The sequence below is a fragment of the Chaetodon auriga genome, chromosome 22 (genome assembly GCF_051107435.1).
Source record: "Chaetodon auriga isolate fChaAug3 chromosome 22, fChaAug3.hap1, whole genome shotgun sequence".
Classification (NCBI taxonomy): Eukaryota; Metazoa; Chordata; class Actinopteri; order Chaetodontiformes; family Chaetodontidae; genus Chaetodon; species Chaetodon auriga.
The window spans coordinates 14,810,796-14,833,339 of record NC_135095.1 but is presented as its reverse complement, the minus strand read 5'-3'; the positions used below and the strand labels follow the sequence as shown (position 1 = coordinate 14,833,339).

The 22,544-nt window shown below is 46.3% G+C and overlaps 1 protein-coding gene across 9 annotated transcripts in view; it reads left to right on the top strand.

Moving 5' to 3' along the window:
• The window catches only part of magi2a (membrane associated guanylate kinase, WW and PDZ domain containing 2a), a 203,704-nt gene that overhangs the window by 165,012 nt on the left and 16,148 nt on the right, over positions 1–22,544 (top strand). For 6 of the 9 annotated variants that reach the window (XM_076722671.1, XM_076722670.1, XM_076722675.1 and 3 more), the window contains exons 10-15: positions 1,565–2,254; positions 12,846–12,877; positions 16,182–16,389; positions 19,379–19,420; positions 19,506–19,627; positions 19,903–20,095. In XM_076722671.1, coding sequence (XP_076578786.1) covers positions 1,565–2,254; positions 12,846–12,877; positions 16,182–16,389; positions 19,379–19,420; positions 19,506–19,627; positions 19,903–20,095 — 1,287 coding nt within the window. The remainder of the gene's footprint in view (positions 1–1,564; positions 2,255–12,845; positions 12,878–16,181; positions 16,390–19,378; positions 19,421–19,505; positions 19,628–19,902; positions 20,096–22,544) is intronic. The other 3 variants (XM_076722672.1, XM_076722679.1, XM_076722674.1) reach the window with 2 other exon arrangements.

Genomic DNA, 22,544 nt, shown 5'->3' with positions numbered 1-22,544 from the left:
GTCATTGACCCTGCCATTAGTGCTATTATAACCTCCTGCTCACGTTTTTAGAGAACGGCAGAATGGAGCCTGTGATTAGCAAGGTGAGGGCCAATCACTAAAGCACATGCTTTGCTTATTAATCATGAAAGATCTTTGTTTTTCACTTTCTCTCCATGCAACACACACCCATGCTCTCGTCCTGCCCACTCTCTAAAGTGCATGACAATTATGGCTGCAATTAGAAAATAATTGTTTTCATTATCAACCCAGGTAATGCTGTTCGTCAGAAAATGGATCGTGCCTTGTGTTCCCACTTGCCCAGTGTTTTAAAGACCTGCATGGTGCCTGCACAGTAGAGCACCAAACACTATATTTAGTAATTCGGTTGAGGCAAAGATAAGCCCGGATGTGGAGCGCTTTTGTGTGGGAACGTTTAATTGTCAGCCAGGTTTTATCTACAGTGCAGTATATTGCAGCGAGCAAATAAAAGCACTTGGCCCCATAAAAGGCAAACATTTTAGCCACTTGTCATCAGCACTATTTTACACTTGAAAGGCAGATAAGACATCACCTGTGGTAATGTTTATCTGTAGAAATGGTTTATGGCTTTTAGAGGAATCCAAGGAGAAACAGTGCTGATGTACTGCACAGCTGATTGAGTACAAGAATAGCTGGAGAGTCCTAACATCACCTCCGCTTCAGCGACTGTTCCACTCTCATCTGTAACTCAGTGCAGTCTGTAATTGCAGCTTTGTTTGGGTACCTGGCTGTACTATGCATATTCTCATTTTAAGGTGAATGAATACCTACTGCTGCAGTTGCTATTCAAATCTGAACCCTGTAGGAAATCCAGCAAATTAATTGCCGTTCGTACAACTGCAGCTCTTGTGAAGGGTATTATACATCATCACAACTATTTCTTCCCTGTCCATGATATCCTCCACCTCTGTCCTCTGTCCTCTCTGCAATTTTGTTATCTCTGCAGCCAAAAGCAGTCCAGCCCTCTCTGTCCTCTCACCCCTGTTCGGCATCTGAGGTCGGTCTCATCAAATTTGCAGCAGGCGTCCAAGCTGCGGTTCGCGACATGATACCTTTTCCTCTCCTCTTATTTGAGACACATTTCACTAACCCAAACATATGCTACACTTGTGACTCGTGCCTGAGCGTGCAAGAGGCCTGTAGGACTTCGGGACAATTAAACAGCCTCACTCCATCAAGGTAGTGCCATTAACTTGAGACAGTCTCCAGTTTGTGGGAAATGGTGTTTGTTAAAGGCCGCTATAAACATAAAGCTAACATTGTTAGCATCCCTGTTGAGGGGATCTTGGTAGCCCACTGGTTAAAACCCACACCATGCAATTACAATGTCCCCAGTAGTCCAATATCACAAATCTCAGTTTGCCTCAAACTCAAAGGACACCGTCTGTCCTTAGACCCTCGATTCTGATGAGGAAAAACTCCTTAAAAGAAAAACCCTTAAAAATGCTAATTTTGTACATGTTCATGCTTTTATTTTGGGTGTCTAATAAAGAACGTTTACATGCTTTCATGATAAAAAATCTACCCATCCTTGTGTTTGCAGGTGATGTCATTGTCTACATCAACGATGTGTGCGTCCTGGGCACCACCCACGCTGACGTGGTCAAGCTCTTCCAGTCGGTGCCAATTGGCCAAAGCGTCACCCTGGTCTTGTGTCGTGGCTACCCTTTGCCCTACGACCCGGAGGAGGCTGCCAACACCAACAACAACACCACCGCCACCACCATCATCTCCCCGCTGGGCATCATGGAGCAGCGGCCCATCATGGTGAACGGCAGGACGGGCTACGACAACTACCTGGACTATCTGTCCCGCACGGCGCGCTTTGTCACAGACCCCAGCCAGGACCAGGTCAACAACGCCCAGCAGCAGCTGCTCGCCTCTCACCCGGGTGACACCCACCTAGACGGCTCACTTCCTCCCACCACCGGCACCACGCCTCCTGACAGCGTCTCCATGGCGTCATCAGGGGCGACCCAGGGAGAACTACTGACCCTGACCATGGTGAAGGGCATGGATGGTTTTGGTTTCACCATCGCGGACAGCGCCACGGGGCAGCGGGTCAAACAAGTGCTGGAGCCTCAGGGCTGCCCGGGCCTGTGCGAGGGGGACCTGATTGTGGAGATTAACAAGCAGCCCGTGCAGGGATTCACACACACCCAGGTGGTGGAGCTTCTCAAGGAGTGTGGCGTGGGAGCTGAGACCTGCCTGGTGGTTCAGAGAGGTGGAGCAGGTAAGACCGGTGGCTGCAGGTAGGGATGGCGTGGAAGATTGTTGGCTCACCACGAGCACTCGAATCTCTCCGCGCTGACTCCATATTTGCCTTTCTAGCTGCATACCTGTCCGCCTTTTCATCTGTGTCCTTTCTGTAGCTGAGTGTGACTGTATGTGTGGTCCGGTCCAAAGGCCGCAGGAACCTATTTAGCGGTCCTGCAGTGCTCAACAATGGCTGACTGATGCACGGCTCCTCTCAAGTGCCTTTCCTGGTCCTCTTTTTTCATGCGGGAAGAAAAACAGCTTTGCTTCACTTTACCTAAGTAAATGTCGGTGCTCTGCTCACTGAGCCATAGCGCCTACCGGTCAACAAATACCCCCTGATTGAAGTGCATGCTTTTTGCAGCACTGAGCTGTTTTAAAAATCTCTTTCAGATTTTTTTTTTTTTATCATGTCAGTTTCATATGTATGGTATATTTTACGTTCTTTTGAGCCTCGAATAAAAGCCCCAAAATTAAAGCGTGTCAAAAGTTGCACAGTTTTTGGACAAAAATACTGGTAGACTGCAAATGGCTCTGAAGTGCTTTCTACCCAGTGTTTTTCAGAATGTGTGGCCCTCTGACAATCATAATTATGCAGTGCACTCTGTCGTGAGGCACACACAGGGTTGTGATTTGCAGAATCAACAGGTAGCTGACTGTTTTCTGCTCAGTCAGTGTGTGTGGTATGTCGGGGCGGGGGTTGTTTTCAGAGAGTGTAGAAGTGTCCTCAAATAGCCTGAAACCTTCAGACAGCTTTCTCCTAATGGCGATGTCTTTGAAAGAAAAAGAAGAAAGATTCACTGTTATGTATTCCCTGAATGTGTACACGGCTCAAATGACAGCATAAGTTGTGCGTAAACCTGCTGTGATCTGCCTACAAACTGAGTTTGCCTTCTTAATGCATTGTGGAGGTAGTGCATCTGCCAGCGATGACTCAGCCGAAGCTCCGATGCTCAAGATTAAAACGTTAGATTTTAATTAAATCTAGAAACAGCAACAGCGGCTTTTCATCACCCAAACAGATCTGTCTCTGAAACACTGTTGTTAAGTGTTGTTAAATGATTCCTCTCTTTGAGTTCGCCCGTCCCTGATTTATCCTGGCATCCTCTAAGTGACGGCACATGAACTTTAGCGCTCGCGCTCTCTGGATGCTAACCGGATTGGGAAACCAATACTGCTTTTGTGTGGAACCAATTTGTAGTTCTGTATTTTGCCTCTTTGTGTTGTGTAATGTCACATACCAATCATAATGCCAACTGCCTGGTGCCACAGACACCACTGAGACTCACCCACAAAGGTCAGCAGCGTCCTGTGAATAGATTTATTGCCATTTATTTCTTTATTAGGCTGCCCATGTCTCATGTTAGTGAGCCGGGTGCCACCAAACAGGACGAGGAGCAGCAGAGTGAAGACATTAGCTTCTAGGAGTGGAAAATGTGGACAATTTCTAACCCAGAAAAGGGAAATAAATTATTTTGAAGCCTCTAAAATGTCATCTGTCAACATATAAACACACGAACACACACGGGAGAGGTCAAAAGTTTTGTGCCACCATCTCAAAAATCACCAATCTGTCAACACGAACATGAGAACGCACTCTCCCATCTGCGCAGGAAGCCAACAGTGAAGCGCTCCCACCATCTGTCCGGGTTCTTCACTCGCGGCGTAGCTTTAGAAGGTCGAAACAAGCGCTCCCATCTAAAAAGCAGCCTTTTGGCCCGTGGAGAAAATGGCAACCTTATTTACATGCTATATTTCATCTCATTATTCCAAATGTGGATGTGGCTCGGCTCCACTACGCAACAATACGCCAGGGTGCAGTGTCACATCTGTTTGGGTTGATTTCCTGTGACATGACAAGCTGTTGGTGCTAGAGGTGGAGAGAAAGTGTGTGCCACCCGGTCTGCTCGTCCGCAGCATGACTGCATACGGCTCGCATACAGCATGTGGAGAAAAGACAGGGAAAGGGTGTCAGAGCTTCCCGTTTGGCTGGGTTTTTAGACAGCGTTGGTCTCCTGAGAGTATTTTTGCAATTTAACCAGGAAACACTGTCAGACTTTCAGCTCGTTAAGATCAGAGACTTAAGAGAAAACGGTCACAATAAAGTCTTTGTAATTTTCGTCTGTAAACTCTTTGTGATGGAGATAAACAAGGAGCGCGGGGCTGAGGAGAAAACCACATATCCGGAGTTTTCATGCGGCGAAGCTAATGATCTGTTATTCCTGTTAAAGTCTTGTGATGGTAGCTTTGTTGATGTTCACCTCTGTAGTTGTCTTTTCTCTCCACACACTCTGAAATAGTAATATAGTTTGAAGTTTAGATGCTGTTTTTAAGGCAGAAATCGGAGCTTCCAGCTTTGGGGTCAAAGATGTAACTAGCCGGTTCAGACTTTTCTCTAATTTTGTGCTTCTGTCTTGTGAAATAGTTTCACCTCTTTTTGCCTTTTTAAAATGATGCAAGGAGGTCGGTTTAAGAGGTAACAAGTGAAAAAGGCTGAGTAGCACTGAATGAGAGAACAGCACTGCAGTAGCATCAATAGCAAGTTACTTGGTTACAGGTAGAACAGTAGTTTTAATATTGATTTGTCAGGTCGAACATTGTCTTTTTTGCTTATGTGCTGTTTAATCAGACAAAACAGGAGATTTGATGTGTCTGACTCCATGTCGGTAGGCTCTGACCAAGCTGAATATCTTGAATGTGGTGGTTTCCAGTAGAGCTGAGAGCAAACAAACCAGCAAATTGATTTGTTGATCAGTTTCTTTCCATGACATTTTCGAGATTTACAGTCTGTTTATTGCTGTCATGTTTGGTCCCAGTCACGCAGCGTCCTGTTGTTTGCCCGCTCCAAGTGCTGCAGCGTTCAAATGAAACTGAGATTGAGAACGAAACTCTGTGGTGAATATTTGTGTTTCTGCACACAGTTTTCAGCAACATAAATACTGCAGAGTGTAAGATTTGAGCTGCAGCTGATTCTCTCAGAAAGGCCGGCTCAGAGCGTTCAGCCAAGCTATTACCCATCGTAATAAAACTGTCGCCAGGCTGCCGGAATGATGTCCCACCTCTTAACACGCCACAGTTTGGCCCACTCCTTTGGACCACTGGACACTGGCCACACAATCTAATTGAACTGGCTGTTCTTCTTGTTAAGGGCTTGTGCCACTAGCCACAGTCGTAGAGAGACCGACCGGCTGATATCCGTCACCAAACAACTGTTATGCTCCTGCTTCTCTCCCAATATTTGTCAGATCTGGTGCGAGCAAACAGCTCATCACTTTTACTGAAAACACAATCTGAAGCGGAGGATTGAAGAAGCACCGCGAGCTGACTAAAGTTTAAAAGAGTGCGAGCGTGCATATTTCTGAACGACTGAATCATTTTGGAGCGACGGCCTGTTTGTTCTGCAGACAGAACGACCACCTCTGAGCATGTTTGTGGTCTGGGAAAACACGCATATTTCATACATACACGTTTCTTAAAGGCACTGTATGCAGGATTTGTTGGCTGCTGTTTGCCCCGGCTCAACGGGCATGAGAGAGCGAGTGGCGATGGTCGAGAGAGCTGGAGCATGAGTGCAGACAGAGGGTGAACAAAGCCGTGAATCAGAAATAAAACTTCCCGATTGCTTCGTGGCGGTTACGTTCGGAAGCATAAACAAACACCCGCACCTCCGTACAACCCTGCGGGAAGGTGCCGCGTTGCCAGATTTCTTGTGAATGCAGCCAATGTGCATGTTTCATCCTGTCGGCCGTGGCCTCTCTGCTCTGTGTGTGTGGACATGAATCACTTGTGGGGACATGAATCTGTTCACACGGTCGCACTGTGTGGTCTCACCTTTCTTATGGGGACAAGAGCGAGTCCCTGTAATGTAAGTCATTAGATTTTAGGGTGAAGACTTGGGTTAAGGTCAAGGTAAGGTTGTTGTTCAGTTTAGGGTTGTATGTGTGTGTTTATGCTCAGTCGGACACACACACCTGCAGCTCTTTACATACACCCATATCACAGACAGTGATGTAACCCGGTCACTACCTTTTTATAAAGTCCCGCCCTCACACCCTGTGCACTGTTATTGGCTGGAGGCTACACACCCACTGCCCAGAAATGTCCTGAACACAGCGGAATAATAAGAAATACAAGCAGAGCGCTCGGCGTCTGCAGATAAATACACCACCACACGCTTCCAGTGGGTTGTAAGTGGTGATTTATGAGTGTGTATGTAGTTTTTAGGAAAATTCAGCATAGTATACCTTTAAAGGCAGGGACACACACACACACTCGCCTCCTGTCTTTGTTTCAACGCTTTATCTGACATAGAGGAAGCAGCAGAAGTTGGAAAAGCTGTCGAGAATTGATGGAGAAACAGGAAGGAGCAGAGAAATGATGTGAATGTAGTACAACTGCAGAGTGAGAATTAAAAACCGAGAGCAGCAGTTTCCCTTCAGCAAGCCTCGTCTCGCTCGGCTTGATGTTGTCATGGGCACGGTTAAGAGGAAGTCATTGTTGTAATTCAGAGAGCACATGTAGCTTCGTAGCATCAGTAAGTCATTACCATTATCATTTTGAGACATAATTATCATTAACAAAAGAGACAGTCATGAGGAAAAGCGGCAGCTCCCGACATCCTTGAAGCTCGTTCGTCACTGCACCAGATTGCAGACAGAAATCTGGAGATTTTCACTCAGCGGAGTTTGTTGTAAAGGAAGATTGTGGGCTGAGAGGAAAGCCGAGGAAGGAAAAGGACAAAATCTCCCTCATGTTCACGATGGCATCGGGCGTTTTTCAGCACTGTAGTAATTAAACACGGGCTGATAATCATTGCCACTTCATTTCACTTCATTCCGTCAGTCTCACATTGTTCCCATGTTAGCTGATTTCTTCAGGGGCTCTTTTGCCTTTTGCTTCATTGTGCAGCTGTGCCGATCTCATCCACCTGCTTGGTATGCACAAAGATGACATCAGCATTCCCTGTCCCACCTATGAAGCTCTGATTGGTTAACCCAGCTGACCAATCAGTGCTGGGCAGTGATTGAGATCACTGCTAAATCACACCAAGCTATTGCAGAGACTTCAGAAGGAAGTAGTCCAGCTCCCAACTGACAGTAAAACCATGACTCTGGTTATTGTTTGTCTTAGTTCATGAGCTTTAGAGATGCTTGTAGGCTGTTATCTTCTGACAGAGCCAGGCTAGCTGTGTCAGTGTTTGTGCTAACCTAAGCTAACCAGCTGCTGGCTGCAGCTTCATATTTAGCATACAGACCTGAGAGCAGTGTCAGTCCTCTCGTCTAAGAAGGTGTCCAACTGTTAAATCTATAAGCTGTGGGTAGATGGCGATACTGCCCTGAGCATGGGTATGTTTTGGCTGTCGCTGTAATGGTGTGGATCCTTTTAACTGAAGAGGTTTTCGTTTTTTATCTTCCCCTTGGCACGTGACTCGACTCCCACGAAGGACTCGCCGTCAGAAACGAGACATCAGAGCCAAGCTGACCGCCAATTCACCGCCCAAAAATGAGCCGTTTATGATCAAACCATCCAGTCAATTAAGCCCCATCACCTTGAAAAAGCCCACGCTCGTAATATAGTTATGATATTTAGCCATCCCTTAAATTTGAGTTTGACTCCTGAGCCGTTTTCGCCCAACAAATGGGCACTCTGTCTCTCATCACCCGTAATTATTGTGCCAGTGTGTGTGTGTGTGCGCCAGCATATGTGTGTGTGTGCACGCACATGGCAGACAGCCTCATTAGTGGCTATCTAGACCATTAACAGGCTGTGTCCTCGTTGCCACACCAGCAGAGACGCGGGGCTGTAATTAGCTGCCGAGACTTTGGGCTCGTTCACGTGTACGCTCGCCCATTTAGCTTCCTCTAACTTGCCGCATTCTGCCTCGCTACCAGCCCGCCCGCCCACGCACTCACACAAACGCTGAGCCGCATGGTTTGATTCACACAGGTTGTACGCACACCTACACGACAGCCAGGCACACTCTTTCCTCGTCTTATTCGCGCACATCCCGAGGCAGCCTTCTGCACACAAGCCCCCGCACACTTATATAAACTCCCCCTTCTACTACTGTCCTGGGTAAACTGTACATTATGAATCAGCTGTCTGCTTTGACCTTTCACCCGAGATCGGTCGGTGTGCGCAGGGATGACCAGAGGCCGCTCCGAGAACCATGCAGAAGGTCCGCTTTGTAGAGAAAGAAAAGAAAAAGGAGGGTTTGATTCACTGAGCCTCCTCCAGCCTCCCAGGGAATCGGTGTGTAACTAGACAGTGATTCATTGGATGTGTGTGTGCAGCGTTGAATAGTTGGAAACAAAAGAGACAGAGAAAGGGAGGAGAGAGCAGGGGAGTGATGAGTTCGGCTCTCTGCCAGGAGACCGCGGACTGTCGGCCATGTTCACAGCTCTGTCCCCACCGGCTCCCACCCTGCAGGAGCTGCCCGCCAGGGATCAATAACCCGTCCGTTCGGCCCCCAGAAAGACAACCAAGGGCCTCGTGCGTGAAGGGCAGGATGCTGAGATTAGATTATAGCAGAAACGGAAAGGGTTAACTGGCAGTGTTCAGCTTCATTGCCATCCAAATTAGATCATACTACAGATGCAAAAGTTTGCTCTGCGTCTCCTCTCTGTGAGTGGGAGGAGCAGAATTACTGACCTCGGTTGCCTCTTAAACAAATCAGGCTTTAACAGGATGGAGCGATTACCCATTGATTGCACGAGCTCGCTAAAATAAATAGCGCTGTTTTGAGCTTTAATATCATGCATATTCAACCGTGCGCCTTTCAGATGATTTCTTTAGCAGACAGCTACAATGAGGCCGGTTTTTTGGAGAACATCCGGCGAGCATGGGACGGGCATCTGAATAGAAGTGGATAGAATCAGTTTTCTGCTGCGGATGTTGTGTGAAGCTGCCAGCCTCCCTCGTGAGATGGAGATGCATATTCATAAAGGGCTGAAAGATTCATGCACGCTGCCATCAGTTCTAGTGTCATCACAGTCTCATTTAAATAATTGAAGGGCTAGTATTAGCCTCTCATTGTGAAATTAAAGAGATCTCTGTCTTTGTATGGGAGAATAAATGCAGCCTTATGTGTTTTAAGTGCTTGGATGTGTGTGCACCTTTGGCGCTTTTGCTGTATGTGTCGCCCACACAGTATATGTTTTTATTTATTCACGTTTTGCTAAATCACAGTCACAGGTGGCTCTAAAGAAAATGATGAATATAGTAATGGGTAAACATGAATATTTTTTACAACTAAATCCTTCAATCTTGAACTAATTAAATTCATGCACATTAAAATATGAAAACGCCTCAGTGGTTTGGAGTTCGCACGGTATGTAAAGATCTTACGAGTCCAGAAAGACGTTATTTTTTCATCGTTTGGCAACAAGACTTTACCTTGTGTGCCGCTGTATGGATATTGTGCACTCAGGTTATTTATCTAATAAAGAGAACAGCACCCTATAACTGTCTTGTTTTGTAGGCAGTCAGCTGCCATTAAAAACAGTTAATACGTACGCACAAATGCTTTAAGATGATCTGACATGCCGGATTTTATTTGCTGCTTTGGAGAAGTTCTTCTGTGAAGTCTTGGCCTGGTTAACCGGTGACAGGAACCCAGGGCTAAAATCAGCAGCTGTTTGGCCCAAAATTAGCTAATAATGCTGCTTTAGCTGTCAAATTAGCAATGAATCGACCTACCAGCGTCCACTGACGTCATTGAATTTGGGCTTTAAGGCAGCAGCGGCCCTTTGCCCGGTCCAGCCTGAGCCCTCAGGGACCAGCTCCAGTCGTCTGCTGTTCAAACTCTTGAGGCTGTTTTGTCTGCAGCTCGTTAATATCCAGCTATGCATGGTGTAAATCTGTGTAGTCCTCCTGTCAGCTCAGCCTATTGTCCATTAAAATGTGCTGAGTTCAGTCCTGAGAAGAGTTCTTTCCTCTGTGATGCAGCTGTGTGCATCCAAACACATATAAAACCACCTTTTTAATCAATTTGAGACGTGCTTATAACATTATTGCCTTCTTTTGCATCAAGCCTGTATCTCCTCAGTCTAAGTTTCGACTTCTCCAGACATCTGAGCTCACATTTCACATGAGCTTTTTTCCCCTTCCAAAGGCTGAGCGAGTCGCTGGCATCGAGTCTGATCAAAATGGCACCATGAGAAACAAGACGACTCAGCACCCTTGGAGCGGGAAAAGGCTCTCAGAAAACACTTCCCAGTTCGAGACTCTTTAATCCGAGTTCTGGGCAGCAACTGAAAACGGAGCACAACTTCAACCGAACGTATGAAGCCGTGCCAGGGCTGAGGTGGGCGATAGGCTAGCGTACACAGCCACACACTGCAGAGCGTGAATCAGTGAGCTATCCTGCCCTCGTTATTGCCGTTGCGCCGATCTTCGCTGCATCACAAAAGGGTGACACTTGCAGGGGGACGGGACACCGGTTAGCTTGGAACCAAAGTGCAAGTTTGACACCACTGAGTTCACGTAGCTTTCCGCAGCCGAGCTGTCAAGTCTGGTTAGCACTCAGGCTAAACGCTTTCAGCACCGCGGACAGCTCCGCTCACTCGCTCTCTTTCTCCCAGTCTCTCTTTCTGTCTCTCGGCCCCTTCTCAACTTTTAGCCACGGGGCACGCTGACACTCGTGTCCAACTAAATGCGGGGTACGCCTGAGTGAGCAGCGACTGCACCCGGAGGATCACCTCGGCCAGCCATGCCTGGCAGTGCCCTTCTCTTCTGTCTGTCCGGCTCAGGTCCTGTCACCCGCTCTGAGGACTGCTGTCGCGTTGCCTCTTTTGCTCGCCGTGTCTCAGATTCTGGACAGAAAGCCGTTCTTTGATTGAAGAAAAGCAAAAATCCTCCATGTGCCTTGCTGTTATCATACTTTTTAAAACATTCTTTCTTGTTTCGGGCTGATAAAATATCCCCATGTGCACTCAGTGTGAAATTGGCATTGAGTTTTAGATAAGCTGTTGTAACTGTGTTTGTTTCTGTATTTGCTTATTTTGACTGAGAGGAGCTGACAGTCTGACAAACATTTCTGCATCTTATGTTTGTGTAGCTTTTGTTAATTTCCATGTTGTCATCGTTCCACTCGCGGCTCAGTGAGACCAATGTTTTTACAGTGCGATTGGAGTCCCGCCAGGCCAAGACTGGGAAGGCTGGTGCATAATTCGAGCAGTCACCCCATAATTCGATCCCCCCATTTGCATACGCTTGTAGCGTCCCAGCGGGGAGAGCATGGCAGCACTTGAAAGACAGGAAGGACAGGAATTGAATCTGGAAGATGGAGCGTGCACTTCTTTTTCCACGCTCCTGTGAATCTGACTGTGCTGCAGCATATGTTTCATTACTCTGTGTGTGTGTGTGTGTGTGTGTGTGTGTGTGTGTGTGTGTGTGTGTGTGTGTGTTCATGTATCACACACCAGTGTCAACAGCAGCCGTTGTGCTTTTTACTGATTGTTTTCTTTCATCACCCGAGATAGATCCCTGGGTGCTGTGCTTGAACAGTGTTGTAAACAGCAAAGATGTGTGACATACCTTTTTAAAGGTCAAAGTAAGATGAATGGGAAAGTCAAAGGGACAGGTGTGCCCTTTACCTGCACCGCGTTACAAACTGAAACCACTTCATCGTGACGTACAGTCACACTGAACCTGAAACACGACAAATTAATGCTAATGTTGGCATCTGATGCATGTGTAAATAGGCAACTGTTCGCCACATCAGCTTAGAGAGAAGCTCCAGAGGGATCGGCATGAAGTCTGATAACACGCCTCAAGTGATGTCGTTCGAGGCAGCAGCTGCAGAAGACTACAAGCTTGAAAACTTTAAAAATCTGAGGGTGTGGAGTTAGAAAGAAGTGAGCTCATCAGACCTCTGTAGCCTACATTAGCTAGCATTAGCCACTATTAGCATAACACACCCGAATGTCCATATGAACTGTTGGCAGTCAAGTCAACTAGTGAAAGACGTGATCCGAGAGCTCGCCGATGCCTCGCAGACCACAGAAAGACGTCAGGCAGGCGATATCTGGTCACGTTGGGGTTGGGTCGGGGAGTCAGGCAGCAAGCTACAAGCAAGCTAAGTCACGTAGTGTGACCAAGGCACAAAATGACCCCGTCGTCTCATTTTTGCCGCCCGGTGATCCTTGTCTGTCACGTTTTTTTCAGCTCCATCATTTCAGTATCAACACATCTCATTCTGTATTCGAGCAAGCCTTTTAAGGGCTTATTTTAATCTCTCTGCCTCCACAATAAGTTGGGGCCTCGTGGGAATTCATTTTCCATCTTCTGCTTTGTGCTTTTATCCTGTTTGTGTCCGTTGTGCTTTTCTTTGTCCTTTCCGCGATTCAAAAACATTGAATTCATCGTCTTATTTTCATTTGGTTTGTCTGTAATTCTGTTGATAATGGGGTTTTTTTTTTGCTTCACTCTATTATCCCCAAAAATCCACTGGAATTGGCTTTGGCAGCTAAAATTAAACCTCACATCTCATGATCTGTTTCTACCATCTTTTTCAGTCTAAAGCATTTTTTTTTTTTTTTTTTTTTTTTGTTCTCTCAACATTGCAGGTCACTATTCACCCTGGAAGACCCCCAAGCAGGTAACATGCGCCAGCCTCCAAAGCGTGGACTGTCCCCATTTCTGCTGTTCGATCATTAATATACAGTAGATTTTCACTTTAGCACCAATGGCTGTGCATACTGTATGTGCTAATCACAATGACTCTAATCTCCTTTTTTTTCTTTTGTTACACCTTTGTGAGATTTAGAAATTGCTTTTCAGTCCCTCTCCCGCCGTACTAACTCCACTGATGATTCATGATGTGTCCGTGGCTTTTACAACACTTTGATACTCACTCAGCCCTTCTTTATTGTCGCAGGATGGCAAAAAAAGGTCAAGTAGCCCGCTCATAACATCACAAGACTCTTGATCCTGCAAGTCAGAGCTAAATCAGAGCCTGACTCACTGCCATCAGGGTTATCCACACTCAGGGAATTGAATTTAATTATGCTACAGTTATAGAGCTGCTGTTCTAACTGCTTTGGCATGGCTCAGATGCACTTTCATCCCTCCTTTATCTTCATTTTATAGCATTTTTCCAATCTTTCAGATTTTTTAAAAGCTTTTTTGCACTTTCATGCCGCCCTACATTCGCTCCCTGCTCGTGTATCTTTCACCTCGCCTTTATTTCCATTAAGCAAAACCCCTCACGCGGTATTTCTTCAGACTTCTCTGCTTCCTCTGCCACCGTTCTATCATCGTGCTAAAACACACATCCTCTCACATCAGATTCACTTGGTCTTCATGTGTATTTGCCTGCACACGAGTCTTTCTTTGTTCCTCTTCTGCGACAGTGAGTGTCATCCATTTCATGCCTGGACGTCCTCCCAGAGCTGCACTGACCAGGCCCCGACCCCGGCTCACGTTGTCCCCCTTTCCCAGATCACAGCTCATATTGCAGGAGACCTCCTCTGTGTGTCCTCTCAGTCACTCGTCCTCGTCGTTGTCCGTCATTCCTGCTGTCTCTCGACTTAATCAATCTCCTCCGTCTCCCTCGGAATAATTGTAACTCTGAGCTCTGGGGGGAAAAGCTTTGAGCGCAGAGCAGCAGACAGCATGCAGAGCCTCCCTCTCTTGTCTCGTCTGTTCACGTCTCTCTCTTTACCCCCCCAGTGTTCATTTGTTAGCTGCCCGAGCTCCCCCAGCTCCTGAACCCCCTCCCCGCCGCACACCGGAGTTCAGTCTCAGTTTAATTGGGTATCATTCGTTACAGGAAGACTTGTGCAGCTCTGAGAATGAAATATGGAGGAATTTGACTAATAAGGGAAGAGCGGGGAATCACTTAATTGTCATGTGGACCTACAGTCGAGCGACGGCTCAGCCTGCAGCTCCAGAGAGTTTCATTTCCAAATGAGCTTATCGAGATTTGTCTGCCAGGTCCGACCAGTACTGTAGGTAACAGCTGCTTAATGCTGGAGCACGTGCAGGTGTTTTTTTTTTTTTTTTTTTTCAATAACGCCGTCTTATAAAGGCGGCCTGCCTGCAGTGTCCTCTATCCATCTGACCAACTAGATTATAGCCAGAGTGCACTTACTTCAACAGTCTTAATCAAGCAGAGGAAAAGACAGAGACAGAGAGTGAAAGAGAGATCAGGATTCAGTGGTGTAATCCCAGCCTTAACAAGGTCCCCGTTCCCAGCAGCCCCCCACCCGCGTGCGGACGTGCTCCACATCAACGGCGAATGACGAATGAAACCACAAAGAGTGGAAACACTTCTGATTGCTTCCCAGAGCTTTTTATGAAGCTGATATTTATTCTCGGTACATCTTGAACCAGATGCCCTGCGATTCTCAATATTAAAGCGCGCCATATGCAGCCGGTCTCGCCGTCTCAGTTTCAAAAAGCTCGTCGTCCCCTCCGGATCCGTCTCTCACACTTTAGGACACGTCAACGTGTCATCTCGGCTATCTGCTTAGTGTCGTGCCATGACTCGAGCGGCCTGGCGTATCTGACACATCAAGGCTGACACGCTGACTGACTGGTGTTGTCAAAACTGCCGGTGTCACCTCACACACTTGACAGCACATTTCTAAATCCAGTGTTTCTGGATGAAACTTATGCAAATTCAGTATGATAAAGAATATTCTACCTTCTAAAAACAGAGTAGCCAATGCCAGATTTTGCCATTTTCCTTGAAAGAGCCACATATTTATGTTTGTCACTTTCTTCTCTCCATACGCACATCTTTGATACACACTGCCATCTGAGTACAGCCTGGAATTGTTTTGCTTGTTAGCTACTAACCTCACTAACTGTCTGGCTTCCTGTCTGTCCAACATGAATTGATCGTTCGCTCATCCCCGCCCCCAAAAGGCGATTGTCCAATCGTAGCTTAGCGAAGCACAGAAGACCTGTCAAGCTTTTGGTTTCTTTTAAAGTGGGTGATAGAGTGAGTCTTGTGTCGTTTTATCACCCGTTCAAAAACCAAAAACACAAAAAAATCTGCTTTAACATAGGCTGCTAACGTTAGCATGGCCGGCTAACTAGCTTACTTCAAACAGGAATGAGCTAGCCTTATTTTCAAAGGCATTAGCTAACTATATGTGGGCCTATACCATATACAATTTTGAGGTCTTTACTTGATTTTTTTTCCATTTTCTGGTACTTTATACTTGTACTCCACTACAGTTTGGAGGCAAATATTGTACTTTTTACTCCACTACATTTATTTTGAAGCTTTAGCTTCAAGTTACTTTGCATTTTTATAAATATTACTGTACTATAATGCTATCTCTAACTAGCTCTACCCTGCAGTACAAAAGCAACGCAGCTCTTGTATTTCCATCCTCTGTGAATCACAGGCAGGTGAGGATGGTGACTTACTGTCTGGGAGCTTCAGCCTCAATTATTTATCAGTTTATCTTGTATGAAGCCATCAGATGCACAGTTTAGGTCCTTTTACAGGCTTTTCATTTTTAAACGAATCCACTAGAAGCTTTAAGTACTCACCTGGAGAGTTTTCACCCGACGAGCTAACAGAATTGTAGCACTAGCATTAGCGTAAAAAGCTAACTGATGCACAGAAGATGCAATCAGCCAAAAAGATCCACAGTCGTCAGTTGGAAGTGAGGATCCAGCTTTGTCGACGTCTGTCTGTGGTGTTAGACCCACTGTTTCACAAGTAAATGACAATTTTGAGAGGAAAATCTGCAGCGTGTGCTGTGCGAGAACTGAAGGCTTGACAGGAACAGAAGGACGGGGATTAGCCAACAGTCAAAAGTCATGAAAGCAAACTCTGCTTCAGTTTTTAGTGTTTTTGTCATGGCTACCGAGCTAAAATCAAGCGTCCCAGGTGGGAAAGGTGGTAGAGAAATACTGACCCCTCATGCCACTGTGCTTTGCAGGTGCTGGAGCAGTGGGAGTCCCAGCAGGGCCAGAGCAGCCCCGCTCAGACCAGCCTGTCAGCCCCCGTTATCCCCCACAGCGCCCCCTTCCCAAGCCACCATCTCCACAGGGCCTCGGTCCCAGACTCAGCCTCCGAGGCCTTGGCCCTGGCTAAACCAGACCCCTATGACCTTTATGAGAAGTCCAGGGCTATCTATGAGAGTAGGCGTAAGTACCAGAGCCGATCCTGCAGGTGTAGCGTTGTGACAAACACTTCTCTGTAGCGCTGAAGAAAGATGGACTCCGCATGGGAAGGTGGAGTCGTGGAGATTCATCACTCTTTCCCTTTCCCCCACAAACACACACATTCTTTGCTGCTCCACGAAAAACCAGCTGACCTCTTTCAATCAAACTGAAAGATCTGCTGCTGAATCTGCAGCACAGATACCTCAGCTTCACTCCGTCATCGGGCGATTTGCAGACATATTCCCTCAGCATTTGCAGCTACTAATTTCCTCTTGTTATCTCACTTGATCTTGGCTCCTTAAATGCCCACACAAGCTAAAACACAAACAAAACCTGCCATCAGCTCAGTCTCTTCGCCGACTGGAAGGATCTTTACATCCAGACGCCGACGTGCTCGCTGCCAGCTCACATCACGAGCGGAGATAAATAAACACTCCGCACGGCAGATGATGTTTTTGGGACAAAATGCTCTGCTGCCAGCCGTATTACCATCCTCTGATGATGTGGAGGAAGTCATTTATCCTTGTTCTAATATCATCAGGATGCATCATAACTCTAATGCCCTCCGCAGTAGAAACAAATATATACAGTATGGGTGGTTGTAATTCAAATTAATTTCATTTAGTTAGCTTTCCGATTATATCCCCTCTGGATTTAAGTCCCACCATGAAGGTCTAATGCCGTTTCAAAGCATTCTCCACATCGCCTGGAATTAATTCTGCTGAATCTCTTTTATTTATCAGCCTAAAAGTAGTCAAATTTAAATATACTGATTCTACGAATATTGTGATCAAAATCCCGATGATGTGTACACTTTTTCCTCAATGATAGCTGCTTAAAAGTCTGCAAACCATGTTGTGATCATCAACTTTTAATTCAATCAATAGTAGAATTTGTCCAGTTTCATCAAGAACCTCCAAATTGACACAGACGTCAGCGTCGGCTCTGTGTTTGTATGCTTCATTCACGCACATCACGAGTTAACAGCAGCCATCGATATTAGAAATATGAATGTCTTGTGTGGTGCGTCAGCATGAGTGGCACTTCCTGAGGTTTCTTTTGTTTCTCTCGGCCGACATGAGCTGGTAGAGGTTTGGTGTTCGCTCTGATGGAAGCGGACTGTAATTCAAGAGGACGTGGCTGTCAGAAAGCCTCCTCACCAGTCCTGGATCCCTCCTCCCTCCTCCTCAGCCGTGGGTACAGGGATCAGTGTAACGTCTGCCTCTCAGTAAAGGTCGGGGGTCGGATGTGACGAAGCACAGACGGGTTGTTGGGAAGGCTCCATTAGCTCCTCTGGCTGGTGTGGGTGAAGCAGGGTGTGACCTGATGGAGCTCTGTGAGCTGTTCATGTTGGATCTGTGAGTCTTAATAGATCAATGTGTGCATTTATGTAAAAGAGTGGAGTGAAAGGGTCAAAGCGCTCTCACTGCCCCTAGTGGTAGAGGCAGGTATTTCAGTTTTCGGTGGAGCGGCGTGCTCATGGATTATCCAGAGTTAGTGGACAGAGATGTGGCTGCTGTGGCAGATTTGTAGGCAGATAACAGAGTAAATAAAAGCCAAACTATCTCTGAGAGTCAGAATGAATGAAATGTTCCCTTTTTTCCTTGTAGTTTCCTTTGCTCTTAGTGATTTTTGAAATCTTTTTTTGACCTTGCAAACAGCAGTTTATAAATCGGTGCATCGAGTAGCTGTTCTGGAGCTTTCCATCTGCATGGACAAAAAAATGAAAACACCCCTGCACACTGTTTGTCTCACTGCTGGATGTGTTTGTGAACAACGTTTCGGTTTACACGACCTTCATCAGAGACAGTATAAGAGCGCGTCACAGCTGTTGGATGCTGGGTAAAATTAGGTCACCTGGTGATTGGAACACCTGGAGAGAACACACACATTTTACAATCTCTATCAGTTTGTCCAAAAATGAGTAGATTTATAGCAATGGCAGTTTTTACCTTTGTCATCTTCTCTAATCTGATTTGATCCTGAGATGTTTTTAAGAAGAAATGCCCTCTTCATCGAATTACCTGTCTGTTCTGAAGGTCTTTAATTCTCCAGTTCATCCTCTGATTGCCTGACTGATCTAATAACTGTGTGCTGTGTCTGTTGTGGGTTGAATTGACCTGAACATCATAAATACATAAAGTAGTTAGAAAGGCAGCGTGCTGGAGTTTTTCCATTTTTATTGAAGGTGTACTTCCCTCCGAAACATTCAGATTTGCAGAGATTTCTTTTATTTTTTTGGCACAGATTTCAGTGTGCAGAGGTGTTTTCATTCTGTTTCTTTCATCCACACCTGCTCATTAGGATCATGTGATGCGAAGGAAAGCTCAGAGCTGCTAATAAAAGGAACTTGAGGTGTGATTATTTTGTCAATGTCTTTTTTTTTTAGCTAAAAAATGAATAATTCATCTAAAAATCAACCTTGACTTTCAGAATTTTGTTGGACTTAATTTTAATACCGGTTGTTGCTTCACCGGCAAAGTCAGCTCGACCTGCGGAGGAAGCGCCGCTTGCGCTTTCTGCAGTAACAGCTGTGTCACTCCTCTCGTCTGCGCTCGTGATGTTCCTGCTCCCATCATTCCTGCTGAGTCCCAGCAGAGCGCTCAGTGTGATTAAAACAGTTACAATGGGAATCCATTTTTCATTCGCAGCCACTTGTCCGCGGTTGAGTTCATTTCGCCTCTTTGCAGATCATGGCGTTGCGTGAAGCCCCTGATTGCGGATCAGCGCTTGCGTCCCACCTCACACTGTAAATAAGGGACGGGTGTATTACACGCTGTAAGCACCGCCTGACTTTTATGGATGATGCAGAAATTCGGCGGTGACATTAATGCTGAGGCAGAGCCTTTCAGCCTTGTTCTAGCCTTTGTGGGAGAATGTGTGTTTGCTGCTGTGCTGTCTGTCGATGCGTGCACTCATGTGTGTTTGTGTGCATTTGTGGTTTATGGCTGCTTCCTGCATCTTTTTCTAGAACCTGGACAGCCAAGGACTGTTTTTCCCGTGGACTCCTCAGGTAAAAAACCTCACCTCTGCAGAGACATTGTTAGCAAAACAAACTGTGACGACGCAGGACTTTAATGCTGTCTGTGGTGGTGCAGCTTCAGGAGCGGAGTACCAGGACATCGAGGTGCACCTGCGCAGACAGAAGTCCGGCTTCGGTTTCCGGGTGCTGGGCGGGGACGAGGCAGGCCAGCCTGTGAGTCCGGAGACGCGTGAGAAGGCTCGTATGGCGATGGGCGTGGAACCCTGTCATTTTCTCCTCTCTAACCCACTACACACACTGTGTACACCTAACCCTGACCTTTGACCCCTGAGAGAGTGCTGGCTCTGGCTGCTTCGGTGTCTTTTGCTGTCTGTTAAAGTAACAAAACAAGATTTGAATCACATTATTATTATAACAACCACCTTAACACCCACTGCATGCGACACTCACAGTCCACAATCTGAAGCCGCGTCGTCCAACCTGAACTTCTAACAGTCTACATGTGACAACAGATCTTGATCGGCGCCATCATCGAGAAGAGTCCGGCCGACCTGGATGGACGCTTGCGGCCCGGTGATGAGCTGCTGTTCGTGGACGGGATCCCGGTGGTGGGGAAGCCACACAGATACGTCATTGACTTGATGCACGGGGCGGCGCGCAACGGCCAGGTGAATCTGGTCATCAGAAGGCGGGTGCAGCCAGCAGGTGAGCTGATCAGGTGTCAGTACTTCCTCAATGTGATGATGGATCCTGTTATTGAGCTTTTATTTCTTCATTTTTAGCCTTCATTGATGGCGTGCAGTATAGACAGGCAGGAAACATGAGCTAAGAGATAAACCCTAAGTGTAAACAAGGAGCTTAGTTATGGAGAAAAAGGCAGTGAGATATTTTTAGCCTCAAACCTTTATGATATTCTCTACTTTTCTTACTGTAAACACATCCGATTAAGAACAAAACCAAGTATTATGTGTGCCGCCTAAACCTGATATAAGATTATTCCCCTGAGCCGTTATTCCTTTATTAAAACACATCAATGAGCCACACCAGACGGGATGTTTGTATTACTCCACAGCTGAAAATAGTCCCCAGTAAAAGCTTTATTTACCCCTGTCTGAGTCATATTTGCTAAAAGCTACAGTGCCCAGCTGTTTTAGGAAATCATGTGGCTTTTTTTAGTTTAAATGAAATATTTATGATGTTTTAATTCAGCGGGAACAGACAGAGTGAAGAAGTCAAAGTAGTCCGAGACAGTTCTGGTCTTTTTCACATGGGATTAGTTGATAATTAAAGAAATGGAAATATCGACGGCCTCATCCTTCATACAGCTGAAGCAAGTTATAAGTTGGATAAACTGACTGCTCGGCAACTGGAAAATCAATTTTTGGTGGACTTTTAAAGGACACAGTTAATTCTGCACGGAGCAGCTTTAGGATGCTGCTTTATAAAGCCAATTGATCTCACAGGCTTTGCTTCTCACATCTCTGGCTGTCCTCGTTCTTCTTCTCTTGTTTCCCTCCCCTTTTCTGCTCTCCACTACGATTCTTGTCCTGCAACGATTCAGGAAACGGCGTTTAATCAGTCGAAAAACTGAAGCACTAATCTCCCTGAGTAATTACGGCGAGGCCCTCCCAGAGAAGCACATTAACACACTCTGTTGCGCACACACGTTGCTCTGCGGTCGTTCTTCAGGTTCCTTCGCCTTTGAGCTTGGCGCCCGGGGCGCCGCTTCCTCCCGTGAACTCCGGCCTCCCCTGTTCTCATTATCACTGCCTCCCCACACATGATGGCACACACACATGCTCACACTCTTCTCACCAATCCACTTCTTCCCACTCTATTCCGCCCTCTCTGTCAATTTCTTCTCACCAAAGGCTACAGTCTGACTCATGCCTGGCCTCTTCTGCAGCCCTTACTTCCATCCTAATTGTCTGACTCCCACTGGCACTTTGCAAGGTGTCAGACTCTGCTCTCTGCTCCGAGCTCATACTTCTGCCGACACTGCAAGCCCCACATTTTACACAATTCGTCCGCTTTCTTCATGCCTAAGCGCCGGCAATAACCGTGACCAGAGGCACTGTGTTTTCAGGTTTTCTGTCCGTCCTCGTGAACGCGGCATCTCAGGAGAGCTTTGAGGGAATTTCTTCAGATTTGGCACAAACGTTCGCTTGGACTCGTTTAGATTAGATTGTGCTGGTCAAAGGTCAGTGTGACCTCAAAAATGCACTGAGTGATGACATTTTATATCCAAAAGGTCAAAGGTCAGCCTCACTGTGACATCATAATGTTGTGCAGAAACACTTTTCTGGCTGTTATTCAGCACCATAACTCAGGAGCAGAAGGCAGATTGTGACCATATTTCACATTTGGTCAGATCCTGAATGGGTGACTCTAATCTTGGGCGTCCACCGTGAAACTGTCCACCACAGGCTGATTGGTTCTGCTGATATTGATCTTCAGGTGATTGTCGTTGCACCATGTGATGAAGCTCTCTGTCAGTCCTCTGAAAAAATAGTGAAGACAGAATGTCTCTCACTGGAATCAGACCTCTCAATGCAGCGATAACCTCCTACCTTTCATTAAATTCCTTTAAAGTCTTCACTACATGTGAGTCTGAGCAGACATGTGAACTGCAGCTTCACTGGTTGTTGGAGGCAAACAGATGCCAGGTGGTACTTCTGCTTTTTGACTACTTTTCTCCTCATAAAGTCACTATTTGTGCACTCGGTGTAAGGAAACACTACATGTGGGTATGTACCTTTTTACAGTGACAGATCTCGCTGTAACTTCATATCAGTAAGCTGAAGTTACAATTTCAATTCCCAGCTGTTTAGCGACAGAAAGCCGCGGCACTGCTTCTCGGCGAGCTCTCAAAACACGACACACGGTTTGATCCGTCAGCGTGCCAGAATGCATACACGCCAAAAAAAGCTGGAGGTGCGAGAAGCTGCTTCCGCTCTGGCTGCACAGACGCGATGCTGCATTTTAATGATGTGTTTCACCACGTTGCGTTCGCTCGTCTGTTTTGTTTTACTGTCTCGTGTTTGCTTCTTGATCCTTCTCAAGGATGAGATTCAGCTCCGGTTTGTCCAATTTTAAGGAGGAGGAGAAAAAAAGTACTCCTGCCTGTTAGATTAATTGTTTTTGCCGATGCAGA